The sequence below is a fragment of the Phascolarctos cinereus genome, unplaced genomic scaffold (genome assembly GCF_003287225.1).
Source record: "Phascolarctos cinereus isolate Bilbo 61053 unplaced genomic scaffold, phaCin_HiC Scaffold_5;HRSCAF=322, whole genome shotgun sequence".
NCBI lineage: Eukaryota > Metazoa > Chordata > Mammalia > Diprotodontia > Phascolarctidae > Phascolarctos > Phascolarctos cinereus.
The window spans coordinates 295,078,417-295,094,601 of record NW_027555958.1 but is presented as its reverse complement, the minus strand read 5'-3'; the positions used below and the strand labels follow the sequence as shown (position 1 = coordinate 295,094,601).

At 36.2% G+C, this 16,185-nt stretch overlaps 1 protein-coding gene across 5 annotated transcripts in view; it reads right to left on the bottom strand.

Annotated features, from left to right (window-relative positions):
• The window catches only part of GPATCH8 (G-patch domain containing 8), a 125,173-nt gene that overhangs the window by 49,214 nt on the left and 59,774 nt on the right, over positions 1 to 16,185 (bottom strand). For 2 of the 5 annotated variants that reach the window (XM_020997739.2, XM_078155966.1), the window contains exon 3: positions 10,196 to 10,268. The exons of 1 other annotated variant lie outside the window; for it this stretch is intronic. In XM_020997739.2, coding sequence (XP_020853398.1) covers positions 10,196 to 10,268 — 73 coding nt within the window. Of the gene's footprint in view, positions 1 to 9,436; positions 9,460 to 10,195; positions 10,269 to 12,417; positions 12,436 to 16,185 lie in introns of those variants that run through there. 2 more of the 5 variants (XM_078155967.1, XM_020997741.2) reach the window with 2 other exon arrangements.

The window sequence follows — 16,185 nt, the reverse complement described above, 5'->3', positions numbered from 1 at the left end:
AACCATCAACCGATTTCTTGCACACTGCGTTTCTGAAGTCCTATCAACAACTCCACAGATGAATAAACATTAAACTTAGTGCACAAGGATTTTCTAATTAAACATTTATATGGCTGATATATAGTTATCATTAACTGACTCTTCCTTCAGACGGTCTTTTGCACTTACCCCTTCCTTATTTAAAGTCACTTCCACAGTCATTATTTAAGAGGGGAAGAGAAGGGAACAAGTAATAACTAAGTTCCTACTATGTGCTTAAGTAACTGTGCTAAGTGTTTACAAATATCTCACTTGATGCTCACCACCCCACGGATGTGGGTGCCATTATTAATCCCTATTTTACAGTTAAGAAACAGAGATAGAGATTAAGTTACTTGCCCAGGTTCACAGCTAGTAAATGAGGCTGAATTTAACCTCAGGTCTTCCTGACTCCAGGACCAGCACTTCACCACCTTGTTTGCCTCTATACTCCAAGTTAATATTTTCCAATCCAAGAGTTTCTAAATAAGTCTTCCCAAGAACATGTGTACTACACTTCAATGCCAAATTAATCTTCTTAAAATACTCTTTTCATTATAAAAGGCTATGATGTCAAAAAGCATTGTACATCTCTAACCAACACAAATTTCACAACAGCTATTATACGTTATAACCTACTCCCACCACAATACTGTAGAACCCTGCTATAATGTTGCTTAATAAAATTTTAAGCTCAAAGAAAAACAAATGATGAAATAACAGACAAGGATAAAAGTAATCTGAAGTATAAGTTAAGCATAATAGCCCAGCAAGTGCTCACACTACTGAATTAAATGAACTGTTGAATTACTTCAATCCAACCAGCATTTTTGTTAAATGACTACCACTACTCTCCACGATCCAGGCTTAAAGCTCAAGAATACTTTATGATCACTACTTACATTCAGTCAGTTGCTGAATCTTATCTATCCTATCTTCCCAAAACCTGCCTTCCTGGCCTCTTGTCTGGAATACTCTAATGTCCTCTATGGAGGCTAGCCTGCCTGTACTCTTGCCACTCTACTATCTGGCTTTCATACACAGCTGCTAAGTCTTCCTGATACAAAAGTCTCATGATTATATTTCCCTGCTCAAAATTTTTTAGTGCCCCACACTGCCTAGATGATAAAATTCAAAAAACAGTCTAGATCTGAAATGTAAAATTCTCTGTAATTTTCCTTTCCAATTTTATTTTATAATACTTTCCCTTTCAGAAAGACTAAGTTCTAGTACAAACAGGACCACTATCTATTCCATGAATATGCTATCCTGTCTCTTGCTTCCATGCCTATTTTTACAATATTCCCCATTACTGGAATACATCTCTCCTTCCTCACTTCTGCCTTTCAAAGGGTTATCTCCTCCAAGAAGCCTTCTCTATTTCTTTCCTTATCCTCCCACACACCTTGGCTGAAGATGTTCTGTCCCTTCTCAAATTTTCTTACAGCATTCTATTTTGAGGTTTTCCTTACTTTAATCCTATTTATCTATTTCTAAATGTTTGGTCCCTGTCAGTAGAACATAAGTTGCTCGAGGGCAAGGATAATTTTTTTTTCTTTATATCCCCAGACCCTCACAAGCATCTTGCACCTAATGTTTGTTGAAGTGTTGAATTTATGTGCAACAGACTATATACTGGGGATGAAATAATCTCCCAACTTGTAAGAACTTTACATTATTATAGTGAAGACAATAAGGTCAAATATAAACGTATATAGTATAAATATAAAGAGAATAAAAACAAATACATATAAAGTAGTTAAAAACAAGGTAGCTTGGGAAGATAGCACTTGAAGTTGGAAAGATCAGGAAAAGCCTCATGTTTTCAAGATAGTGCTTGAATTGTGTCTTAAAAGAAGAGAGGGAGATGGGATATGAATTGTCACACATAATGAACAGAGAGGACAGTTTTGCTGGATCACAGAATGTAAGAAAAGCACCACATGGCAGACTTGCGCTAAAGGAAAATCACTTTGGCAGCAGTGTGTAGGATGGATTGGAACGCAGAGAAAGGAGACAGGAAGACAAATTAGGAGGGTTTCATAATAATCTAGGGAGGAAGTGATGGTGGCCTGAGCTGAAGTGGAAGCTGTGTGAGCGGAGAGAAGGGGTCAGAATAAAGATGTTGTGAATGTAGAAATGGCAAGATTTGAAAACTGACTAGCTATGTGGAATGGTAATATGGCATGGGGAGTCAATGATAATGCCATGATTATGAATTTGAAACACAGAAGAACAGTGGTGGCTTTAACAAAAATTGGAAAATTGGAAAATTTGGAAGAGGGGAGGGTGTGAAGAGAAACAGAATGAGATGTTTCTGGGTATAAGCAACGTACTAAATTTTGGAGGCCACAAAGACAAAAAATAGTCTCCCACCCTCGAGAAATTCACCTTCTACTGAGAGATACAACATGCAAACAGATAGGTAAATACGAAACAATCTGATGAGGGAGCACATATAATTTAATTTTAGGAAGATTAGGAAAGGTGGATTCTCTTAAGATGCGGTACTTGACACCTAAGCATCAAAGGAAGTTAAGTATTCTAAGAGGCAGAGATAAAGAATGAGTTGCATTTTAGGCATGCAGAAAAGCTAATACAAAGGTATGCAAGTAGGAGATAGAGTGCTAAGTTCAAGAAAGTAGGTCAATATGGAATAACAGAGAATAGGAAGGAGAATAATGTGAAATAAGTTTGGAAAGGTAAGCTGGAGTCAGAATGTGAAAAGCTTTAAATGCCAAGCAGATTTTTTATGTTGTCCTAGGAGCAATAGGAAGTCACCAACAAGGCTTCTTAAGCAGGAAAATGACATGGTCAGACTTGTACTTTAGGGAGATTATCTTGTTTTTTAAGTAGTTTCCTTTTCCCCCTTAATTAAAAAAAAAAGTTTTTTAGTTCCAAATTCTCTTTCTCTTTAACCCCTCCCCCAAAATGAGGGAGGCAAGAAATATGATACCCATTATATGTGTGAAGACATACAAAACATATCTTCATATTAGCCATGTTGCTGGGGTGGGGGTGAGCAAATAAATAAAGTGTAAAAATTAGTTCCAATCTATGCTCAGGAGTTCATTAGTTCTCTCTCTGGAGGCAGAAAGAATTTTTCATCATGAGTCCTTCGGAATTGTGGCGGATCATTTGTGCTGATCAGTAGATAACTCTTTCAAAGTTGATTTTCATTACAATATTGCTATTATAGAGTACAATGCTCCTGGTTCTGCTCAATTCATTTTGTATCAGCTTCTATAAGCCTTAGGAAGATTATTCTGGCAGCTATGGAGAGGGTGGATTAGAGAAAGATGAGGCTGGAAGCAGGGTGACGATGTAGAAGACTACAATAGTCTAGGCAAGCAGTGATATTAACCAGAACTAGGGTGGTTGCTATGGAGAGAAGGGGACAAATCTAAGAGATACTGCTAAAGTAAATTCACAAGGTTTATCAAACGACTGCATATAGCAAATTAGTGGTAAGGGAAAAGAAGTACCTGAGGATGACTCTAAGGTTGTTTGACCATGGGTAACAGGAAGGATGGTAATGCCCTCAAAAAGAAGTAGCAAAGTCTAGAGGAGGGCTGGAGAATGGGAGAATTGTTTTGGCCAGGGTACTGTTATCCATCTCTGGATTTTCTATGACTATTTCACTCATCTACTTAAAATTCTTTTTTAAAAAATTGCCCATAGGATAAAGTTTAAAGCTTGTTATTCACAGGCCTTTATAATATGGTCCAAACTTCATCTCTTACCTTGGTCTGGCCAGTTAAATCTATTCACTGATCACAATATTCCTCAAAATGGAATCCTATCCTGTCCTTCAAGACCTAGCTCAACTTTCATCTTTTCCGTGAAGCTTTCTTTCATCACTGCCTTTCCTGAACATACTTATTGTCTGTCCTTTATATACTGCCTTAAGTTATCAGTTACTTTTTCATGAGTAGCGATGCATGTTTTATTTCTCCAACTAGAATGTAAACTCTGAATGAAGAAACTATGTCTTATTTAAGTTCTTCCCAGTGCCCAGTGCACACAATGGACGCTAAATATTTGCTCCTGGTTCTTAGATTATAGATTTGGAGTGGGAGGGACCTTGGTGATCATCTGGTTCTACTGTACCAAACCGCTCCCCAATTTATTCTTTGCCTATGGGTGACTCTTCCAAAAGATCCTATATTTTGCTAATGTTCTAATTTGCCTCTCAGATACCATATATAAAGCAGTGGTGTCTTTGCTTTCTAAGTTAAAGAGATTCAGATAGCAAAATAGCCTTCCTAACAGATTTTCCACAAATATTAACTTTAAAAAATTAGTTATTTTCCAGGTACACTAATACTCAGTTGGTGGAATTGTGAACTGGTCTAACCATCTGGGAAAGCAACCTAGAATTATGCTATGAAAGCAGCTAAAATGTCCAGTCCCTTCAGTCCAGAGAACCCACTACCAAGCATATGTTCCAAGAAAGTCAAAGAGAAAAAGTTTCAATATATACACCAAAAATATGTATAGCGACACTTTTTATTATACTTAGAAGAGAAAGTCTTGGTGATGGCTAAACAATTTGTGGTATATGAATATATAACAGAATATTACTGTACCATAAGAAATGATGAATACAAAAACAGGTTGGCATGGGAAGACTTAAAGGAACTGATGCAAAGCAGCAGAAGAGGAAAATACACATAAAGACTGCAATGTAAACTATGGAAAAACTACAACAAAAATTTTTAAATGGTGGTGGTTGTCCTTCATTCTTGAAGAGGATCAAAATGATATCACTAAGTTGGGGTCAAGTATGTAACCACTGTGGCTGATCAGACCTAGATGAGCCTGTAAGGCTCTACCACAGGTAGGACCCAAATAGTCCATATGAACATTCGGAGTGAAGATGTCTCTAAATTTGCACATGTCATGCTTTCCTTAAACTACTGCAATTCTGCTTTACTCACAGAGCACAGCACCTTCTTTGATGCAGGCACGCCATGCTGGGCAGTCCTGTGCCAGTGTCTCCCATGTCTCACAATGAACTCCAAAGTTCATTAGAGAGACCTTGAGAGTGTCTTTATATAGCTTCTTCTGACCTCCATGTGAGTGCTTGCCTTTTGTGAGTTAAAGGCTATGTAACGACCAGGCTTGATAACCATACTCATCCTTACCCTATCCCTGGAAGATATTTGAGAATGCACTTGCCCTCCCTACTTTAGAGAGGTGGAACACAGTATATGCTGCCAGACTTGACATATGAATTGACTGGCTACTTTTTCTGAACTGCTTATTTTCTCCTTCTTAGTTACAAGAGATGGCTTTCCAGGTCTGGGAGGGGGAGAGATATTTGAAAATGAAGGTGGCAAAAGATAATCAATAATAAATTTTAGAACAGCTTTAGCTATTCCAATTTCATGTTACAGATGAGTTACTAAATTGCCTTTAGTGTTTTCCTTTAAGTGAAATTTTATTCTCTGTTTTCACTTAGTTTGACCTTCTTAGCACAAGTTTCACACCAATTTTTCTCACTCCTCTAACCTTACTATTTAGATGGCCAAGCAGAAAACACTCTGGACTTGTTGAGGTTTGGCTGACTACCAAACTGCAACTAACTGTCTCTGATTTAGTTTCATTACTTTTGTTTATATAGTTATCCCTTCCACACCATGACTTTCCCCATCAAGGTTTTGCTATGTCGAGGACTGGTGTAAGAAATTAAATGGAAATTTTTCTGGAGTTTTGCAGAAGCTGCAGACAACATGCAAAAGCCAGCAGATAACAGAAAAAGTTTAGAAATTCAGAAATGTATAAAATATGTGTATAGTATTGTATAATATCAACCCATTTTATCTTTTATTTTATTTTATTTTAGGCTAGGCAATAGTGTTAAGTGACTTGCCCACAGTCAGTGTTATGTGTCTGAGGCCGAATTTGAATGCCTGAATCCAGGGCCGGTGCTCTATCTACTTTGCCACCTAGCTGCTCCCCCCCACATTTTATCTTTTAATATCATAATAATTCAGACTTATTCTCTGGTACAAAGGTAAGGCCAAAAAATTTTACTCAGATTTTCCAGACTACAAGCGGACCGGGCCTCTAATTTCCACGATGTGGAAAGGATAACTGTATTCATTAAATTTAAGCAAGAAAGTCAAAGGCACCCCAGAACTTAGTAATAACTTCTATATCAATTAACTCCAGCTCTGCAAAATGATTACTCGTCTCTGACACATTTTTATAAAGTTCCTAAGGGTTGCCTGGAAAGATGCCAACAATTATACCTGCAGGTAATCCTACCTCTTTCTCAGCTTAATCTGTATTTTTAAAAGTCATACCCTGTTTTGGGACCTGGAAGGCTATATGCAAGCTATCCTTTCCAACATTCTTCTAAACCCAGTGGCATCTGTTGTAAACAATGAGGTTTGCCTCTTTTAGAAAAGGAAATATGCTACACTGAACCTCAACCCCCACCTTCTTTACATTCAAAAAACAAAATCTTATATATGGCAAAAAAATTTTTACTAGCTTCTGTGGCAGCAGTCTGGTCTGCCTTTAGACATGGGTAAAACTCAGGAGTACTGCCCAGTTTAAAAGAAGCCTATCTGCACAAGCCTGAACCCTGTCACTCCTACCCAAACCAGTGCAGAGGTCATATGGTTAACAGTAGGAGCTAGTAAAGGGTCTTACTAAGCAAAGCGGAATAGAAAGTAAGGTGGGAGGTAGCAATAGTAAGAGGAAATGAGCGTGATCAAAAATGGGGATGGGGGAAGGGATCTTTGCAGATAAGAGTTCTTACTGGAATCTCAGTTTGGGTTATCTAATTAAAGAATTCATGAAAATAGTATATAAACTTACATCATCTTCCTCCAATCAGACTATAAGCTCCCTTAAGTTAGAAATATAGTATTGCATTTCCAAATACAGTGACCTATTTTATAGTATTCACTTAGTTAAGACAATGTCCTTAACCTTTGACTCAATGATTTCACTCCTGGCTATAGACAGGAACAAAAATTTAATATATGCTAAATATTTTTAGCAATATTTGCTGGTAGCAAAGAACTAGGAACAAAGTAGGTTCCTGTCAACTAAAGAACAGTTTTAAAAATATTATATGAATGTAATGAAATATTATTGTGAAGTAACAAATGAGGAGAGGCAGTGTCATATAGTAGAGGGAGAGTCAAATTCAGAATCAGGAAGACCTGGGTTCAAGTCCTGACTCTAACACACACTGACTGTGTGACCCTGGATATGTCCCTGAATTAGATTGTGAGACAAAATTGCAAAGCTGACAACAATGTTCACTCTTTGTAAATGGAGTTCCCTGCACCAATGAATTCACAGGTCTATAGTCCTTAAAATATAACTCCTCTCTTATCTCTATGGGATATTTCTGCTTTTTCTTTGTCACAAAGGAGGGTTCAATCTAGTGGGAGAAGGGGAGTAAATGATATAAAGATAAATATTATCTGCAAGCACATTTAGTGTTACTGTAAGAGAAGTCTAATTGACTTTGGTAAAGAAGTTCAGTAACTAAATGCAAAGGTCAACAGAACTAGTTTATTCATCTCTATTGTAAGAGCTTCTTTATTGACACTACTTTTATGTGACTTTACAGGATCTTGTGGCTGCAGAGCTACTGGCGAATTTCCAATCTACAGCTACTATTAATGTAAAATTTATTTGCCAATATTTTCATTTTTTCAACCTGAACTATTATAAAGCACTGTGAAAATAACAAAAAAGAATATTATTTCAATGAAAAAGAATAGTGTATGACATTGAATTAGACATTCAAAAGAGGTTAATTTATATTTCACCTTAATTTAGACTTAATAAAAAGGATTCAACTAGGAAAAAACTGACTTAAAAGAAACTCATGATATCCCTGTTATTCTAATATTGTTCCCTGAATTGTAGCTGGAACTTAAAATTACATGCACTTGTAGAAACCGTAAAGGGTAATTTTTCAGCCACAAAAAATTCTTAAAGGCACAAATAATAGATAATTGCTTGAATCAATGGAAGCATCTATTTTCTTCTCCATTTTTTAGAAACCCCCTTTAAGGTTTATCCTCACCTAAATATGAGGCTTCAAGAGCAGTAGTGAGCCACAGACAGAGGGATGGCCTTGCTGTCAGGAAGATGGGTTCCAGTCTTGCCTCTGACATATATGTTAACTGTATAACCCTGAGCAAGTCACTTAATCTCTCAGTGCCTCAAGCACCTCTCTAAAACTATAATTTTCAGAAGAGTTACTTATTGACATTGGTAGAAGGAGCTCATCTAGACAGATACAATGGCAGGTCTGGGCCCTCTGTCTTGTGGGTAAATTGCAAAATTTTGATGTGCACACATTTTTGTTAGTTTCTATGAAATGAGAGATCATCTAGTAAAAAGTTCCTAAAATCCTGAATATCTTATCCAATATCCCAGTAATAACATAGTCTTTTTGTTTTTCATTCAATTCAATAAGCATTTGTTGATACTAAAGATGACTGTTACTGACCAACCGTGAATAGGACATGCCCTATAAATTGCTGGGTTGGTTTTTTAAGAGCAGGGGTAGACTGAACTGAGTTGTGCACCTTTCTCCAAACACTACACATCCAGCTGACCTCCTCTAAAAAAGGAGAAGATAGAGGTCTTCCCTGACCATTCTAGCCATCACTAAGGCTCCTCTCTCTTTTATCCTCTGAATTCCTATTGCATTTATGTAACTTGTATACTTGCACATATATAAACTATACATAATTTGTCACTTAAATATAAATGGCCATATTATATTCCCTAGATTAGTTTTATCTCTCTATTTGTACTATAAGGTCCTTAAAGGGCAGAAATCTCAATGATTTCATTTCCTTATATGGCACATAAATAATATTGGATTCAATAAATGCCTGATCAACTAGACCATAAGTTCTATGAATATCTGTAACTGACCAAAGGCATACTGTCCCCAGTCAGCTGATTAGAGTTATTAGAAGCACAATTTGTGGCTAAAGCATTTCCCCTATTTCAAGCTAAAATAGTTTGAAAGAAAATTAATCTCATAGTTAGACTCATTCAACTGGCCAACAGCACAACTGGACTGCTGAACAAGTTTGATTGAGAAATATACCAAACTAACATGTAACTGGATTTCCAATTCAATTCCCACCAGAAATAGGTTATTGCTTAGTGGATTAATCATTCACTGATGAACAACATTTATAGATAACATGGGCAAATAAAGTAAAGGGAAGCCTTCAATTGCTGAAATGAAATGTTCCCTACACACACTCTTGAATGATGAGAACCCCATCCAAATTGTGAAAACCCATTTCTAATACTCAAAGAGTCAATTCTATCACAGCTCTCTGCTCTAAAAGTCCCTTGCTAAGGAGTAAGAGGGTCAATGATTAGGTATAGAAGTTCAGTCAGTGTTCCCAGTCCTTACCAAGTTAATGTAGACATCTGCAAGGAACAAATGTGGCCCCCAAAGCTGAAACAGCTGAAAAGTGAAAGGAGTTGGTTGATTTCCAACTAACTAGCAAGTACATCTGAAACAAAACACTTTGTCCTCACCCTATGATCAGTATGGTTAGAAGGAAATAAACAGTATGATGGCCCTATGCCATATGCCTACCAGAGCTTGTTATCAACAGCCTGGAGAAATCAGTTGAGAAATGGCTTCCTTCCACCCAAAAAAAACCTCTGTAACTACTTAGCACTTCAAATGGGTTCTTTTGCTCTCAATCAATGCTTTTTGACAGGAGCACAAAACATTTAGAGCAATCATGGACTGTGCTACGGTATTCTGAGGCTCCCTTTCCAAGAGACAAAAGTTGAATTATGTCAGGTGGATGAATCCCTTTACAATTTGGCAGCCTGGACAACTGATTATCATTAACAGGCAAAAAAAAAAAATAATAGCTTAATTATTCCCAACACCTTAGTTTTCAGATAAACAAAGTAAATCACACACAATATGTTTGACTTGTAGATTTTAATGAAATAGCAGTTTACACCTGCAAATTATTTGCAAATGTGCTTTTAAAATACACCAATAAAAATAAAAATCTACTCTAGAGAAAAAGCAGAAATAAAATAAACCAAACATCTTTCAAAGACAACAAAAAGTCTGGCACAGCCTGCATTAGGAACATTGGGTTTGTTTTTTTTCTTCTTTCTCTTTTATTAAATTTAAAAAACTTACCCTGAAGAGATTTCCCCAATCCCTGGCCCAGCTTCCACCCATGTTTCTGGAGTAAGCGGTGTCCAATATTATCCTGACAGACAGAACAGAAAGACAAACCAAAAATATTCCAATAATATATTCTTCCCCTCCTACCAACATTTAAACACGTGATGAGCAAAAGATAACTCTACATATAAGCATGCAAAAAACTGCTAACAGGGCAAATATGCCCAATAAAAAGGGAAATAAACAAATGTCAAAAAACTGCTGGCTAGTACTTTTCCAGGGGAAGAACATATGGGTAAGGGTACTTTCTGATGGTGTGCTGGGCAACTTTTGTGCATAATACTTTCAAAAGGAAAAAAAAAGTGGGAGAAAATAAAAGTTTATCAGTAAAAAAATGACATTAAAAAGCATAAAATCAAGCTACTTATACAATCATATCCATCACCTAGACAGCACCACTTTTAGATTTTGTAAAAAGAAAATCTACATTGTGTTTAGTCATTTTGTTTGTGTGTCAGGCTTTCATGATACGAAGTAAGTTGTAAGTGCAAGACTGCCCCACCACTAGAAACGAAAACACAATCAGAGCAAAATCCAGGCTAGACTTGATTGGGTTTTATACATATAATATAAATATATAAACTAGCATGCAGCCAATATTAAACTGAAAAAACAGTGAGGTTAGTAAAACAAGAAAGTAAATTGATTAACCAAAAAAAAATTAAATAAAATGAGTTCAAGCACAGACTGGGTGATGCATTTCAACATGTAATCTAACAAAAATACTAAGATGTTAGAATGAAACAGGCCTAGCAATAAGTTAACAGTAAGGAACCATTAGTGCATGTAGGGGAAAAAACAACAAACATAATGTCTCATCTTCCTAAGGAGCACAGGACAAACAGTTTTTCAATATAAAATGGGTTAAAAAGGTACTGGAAACAACAATTAAATGTCAGCTATTGGATAAGGGGTGGAAAGTCATGAAGGTACTTGGGAAGAAGGAGCAGCCTTTTTACTTGGTAACTTGTCAAGTCAGCTACCGATCTATTATCACGCCAATGCTACAATAAGCATCTCTGTAATTAAAAAATAATGCTACCAGTTTTTAAAAAGCTGTCCACATACACAAAAAGTAGTCTATACACAGCTAACTACTAACCATGTACTTAGCTTTAAGTCACAACAGTTACATTAACTTGGTGATATAAGTCTAAAAATAAATTCTATAATTTCAAAATCTGAATTCCTAAAGTCAGCACACTCCCACAGATCTCTGAACTAAATATCTTAGAACTATCTGGCTTCTGACTGATGTAGTAGTGTGAAATAATATATATCTTGCCACCATGGAGGTGAGAAATACTGCCTCTGCTGTTCTTTCTCAAAGCAAGGTAAGAAAAAAAATAATCTGCTGAGCCCATGTTTTGTTTTGTTTTTAAATTCACGTTTTTAAAAAATCGCTGAAGTAGAGGTAAATACAATGACAAAGCAAGTTCTAAAATTAAAGTATTTTTAAGCCTACAAAATGATGACAATCTTTAATAAGGTAAAAGGCTAGAAATTATTTTTTGAAGAAACTGAGAAAGTTCTAAATGATTACAGATCATTGAGGCTCTAAGACTTATGAGTCTTCTATATTGTCTGTCCTCATGAATGGACTAATCCTGCTATGACCAATAATTAAGACTATCAAGAGGCTCAGAACAGGTCCATCCCCCCCCCCCCGCCCCCAATAAAATTAGGTGACTGATAGTAACTATTTCAAACAGAAATTTAAAGCCTGTAGAGGAAAAGTATCAAGAGAAAGAAAAGGAAAATAAATACTAATTTTCCCATGTTAAGTTCCAAGGCATAACAAAGCATTTTTCTGTTTTCGATGTAGACAAACTTACCTTATCCAATCCTAGTTTTAACATTACAGTTCTTATAACTGCAGTGTTCTGATGTACTTACGTATTACAGATGACCATTGGCTTACACGACTAGATTAAGTGGCTGTTACATCTTTAACATACTATGTTACTCTACTTGAAGGGGATTTGGGCACTTAAGCAATGCTGACAAAAATTGCTGGCTTTTTAAAAAAAGAAAATGACAATCTTTTGCTAAGTGGAGATGAGACATTATGCTGACTGTATTGTATTATGAATGCACCAAAATAAACAGACAGATGAAGCAGTATGCTATTTCCAAAAGCAGTGCAAGTGGAGTGAAAGCATTTCCATACGAACCTGGCTTTAAAAACTGGGCTGTCAAAAGAACAGTTAAATGTAACACAAAGTAAGAAACTGTCCAATCACTAATGGTCTTTTTTTTTGTCTTGTTTTCAATTCACTGCTTGCAAGTAATGTATTTATTAAAGAGTGAAAGCATAAAGTAAATTCACGAGTCAAGACCAGCTGAGAGATTCAAGAGCAGCGTGTTGTGACTGACACAGTGAAGGGAATAACAAATGTTAAAGGGAGAAGAGTAGGGAAAAGAAAAATTTAGGAAGGTTATACACATTAGCACCACTTTTACAAACCACTCAAGAGGATGGCTGTGATCTCTTAGAAAAGTTTTGGCTACAAGGATCTCTTTATCATAACAGTAACAGCATTTGCTTTCTATAATAAAATTTTAGATGAAGAAATTTTGGGATAAACAAAAATGTGTTCTACTTACTTAAAATCTATTTTTCCAATTCTGAAAAGGCAATGAAACTGCTGGAGTGAAAATGTCAATATATACCAATATTTAGCATTTCCTTTTGAATGCAATGAAGGCAATGGCAATGATGGAAGAATAGGTTACTTCTTTCCTTGCAGTCTCCTAGTGGAAACTTCACTATAAATGACTAGAACAAATGAGGAAGAACAGTAGCTCTTACCCTGTTACCCCAGAATCCTTTTGCCCAGAATATTACCTGTTTCTTGCTGGGGAAGACCACAGCTAGAAATGAATTGACAAGAGAGGCAGTATTTGAAGGCAGCTAGGTGGCACAGTGGATAGAGCACTGGCCCTGCAGTCAGGAGGACCTGAGTTCAAATCTAGCCTCAGACACATAACACTTACTAGCTGTGTGACTCTGGGCAAGTCACTTAACCCAACTGCCTCACCAAAAAAAAAAAGAGAGAGAGAGAGACAGACAGCGAGAGAATATTCAATATATCTTTTTTCCCCCAGAAGGAGAGAAGCAATCATGTATTGTTAGTGCTTCTGGGCCCCACAGGCCTTGGACAGGTAAAATGACAGCCAAACAAATGATTTTATCATGAAATGGTCTTGACCATCTCTCTGAAGCATTCGTTAAGGTGATTATGTTTGTGATACAGCAAGCAACACCCTCTTCCCAGCTCCTGCTCCTCCAAAAAATTTATTAATCCACTCACCCTGTGAAGAGTGTTGTTTCTATCTTTCCCCAGCTATTTCCCATGAATGCTCTTAATATAAGCTCCTTGATGAAAGCAGTCGTTTCATTTCTGTATTTGTATTCCAGTGCATAGTACAATTCTTCAACACAGGAGAAGCTTAATAAATGATGGCTGAATTAAAATGTATCACTTGGAAGGTTTTTATGGTCCCCATGGGCAATCCAGAAAGAGCTGCATCAGAAATGGGTTATATCTCCTGGTATAGGGAAGGACTAGAAATCCTTTATCAAAAACTCCTATAAAGTATATAAATTAAGGTTCAATTATAATCTTATGAAAGTCTAACACAAATATTGTGCATAATCTTTTCTTCCATCACACATAGGTTGTGACTAGTGAAGAGACAGCAGTGTTGGGCTGCTGGTTAAGTATATTTGAGGGATCAATCAGCAAGTATTTATTAAGCTCCTACTACATACTAGGTACTGAGCTAGGGTTGGGAATACAAGGGAAAAAAAAAAAGAAAACTTCTACTCACAGGAACCTTACATTCTAATTGGAATGTATCTGCAAAGAAATCCTCCTTATGAACTAGTAATAAATAAGACAACTCAGGCATGCATGCTTTCCCAAGGATACTCTGCAAAATGTTGGTTTTTCACAGGATCTACTGGAATAGATCGGTTTCCACACTTCATTTGTGTGTTATTACCTATATCTATGTTCAATGTCACTTTATGAGAAGTGGACCATGAATACCTCTATCTCTGGCTGGCAAGGGATTTGGGATAAGAATCCAAACTCATTTCATGAAGGTCACATTTCAGTGGGTCTCTACTTTTTGCACTTCTGGACTACTGCATCATGGATCTGCAATATTTTTTTGGTCCCTATTCTCTCCTTATTTCATGCCTTTTTATATGGGGAGAGGGGAGGGAGATGGTGTTGAGGATAGGTGGCAGAGTGTGTTTTTAAGGAGAAATAAGATAATTTGGATGGGAAAATCCTTGAGAGCATGAAGCATTTACTTACATTTTTAAAAAACCAGCAGGAAAAAAATACTCAATACCAGAAATGAATATAATGCATTGCCAAGCTTTTAAACATTTCCTCAGTAGTGAATTCTTAGGTTTTTACTCTACTTCATGAAATTCTATGTGACCATTTTTAATAGTACCAATCTGTGCAACAGGAACTTTGGGGAAATGCTAAAATGTGGATCAAAATTTATGTAGGGCTTGATTCCAAGTGTCAATGACTAGATATAAAACAAACCAGTAAAATCAAATGTATTATAGGTAAATAACTAGCTAAACTTAGTTTCATATTAAATTCTATTTTAGTTGATAGCCACATTAATGTTAACTTTTTAGCTCATTTTCAACACTGACAAAAAATGGCAAACCTCTTGAGTGGATTGTAAGTTTTGCTGACTGTGTATTGAGAAATCCATAAGCAAGGACTGGATGCTACTGGGTGAACCCATGCAAACAACAGATTGTAAAAGATTCCCGAAACAAAACCTATAGCTCACTACAGATGACACAATGAAGACTAGAGAGAGAAAAGCCAAATAGTAATGCTACACCATTCAGCTCCAAGAAGCACATCATTTATAGTGCAATCCACATATGGCCACTGCTAAATGTCAAATCAGTAGTCTTACAATTACACTTTGGAACTAATGGAGTCCACAAATTAAAAAAGATATGCAAAGTGACAAAAAAAACCAAATCGCAAAGTTTAAAGTGAGAAAACTCAACTGAATAGAGTTTATTAAACTATAGCCGAACAGACCAATTTTCTCCAACAAGGAGTAACTGGAGTCTATGGATTTTCATAGATTTTTCAAAGCCTGCTCAATTAACTTGACTGCTCTGGGGAAAAGATTTTATCAGTCAAGTACAAACTAATGGATGATATGCAATTTAACTTGTACTATAACAGCTTAGTTTAACTCTTGCAGGCAGCACAGCTTAGGGAGTAGGCATTCACTCCTCTACTCCTTGACCTCATTAAAGAATTGAGAAAAATTTCCTAAGAAATCAATCCAATTGTAGAAATAATGATTAAAGGCATTATAGGATTCAAACATTCATGTGTTCCAGCACACCTAATTAACCTATAGCTTTAGCTCAAACTAATACTTTTTTCTTTGCATATCAACTTTAAATATATGGAGTCTGTATAGTACTGACGGCTGTTTTTTCATCAAGATTCCAAAAGTTATTTTTTAGTAATTGGCATAAAAAAGGCCTTATCGTCAGAATTTTATCTTGGTTTCCTTAACTCAAAATAAAAAGTTATCTATTGAGTAATCTTAATATATTCTACAGACTTATTCAGAAAGATCATTTGGAACCTTACTAAAGATATTTACCTGGATGAAATAAATACGCTTGGGAGGAGGGGCAGGATACCTTTTAATCAAAGACTGTGAAATAATTCAGAACTGCCTGTTTTTATGTATTTTCTTACACTATAAGAAACGAAAGATTTAACATTTCAATGACTGAATGTGTAAGGCTTTAGAAACTGTCCAAAGGTATACCACATTATTGCACCTCTGAGTTTTTATTCCCAACCTGGGGTAGCTTTGCTTCATATATCCATTCTCTTCCAAAAAAAAAAAAAGACTTTCATTCT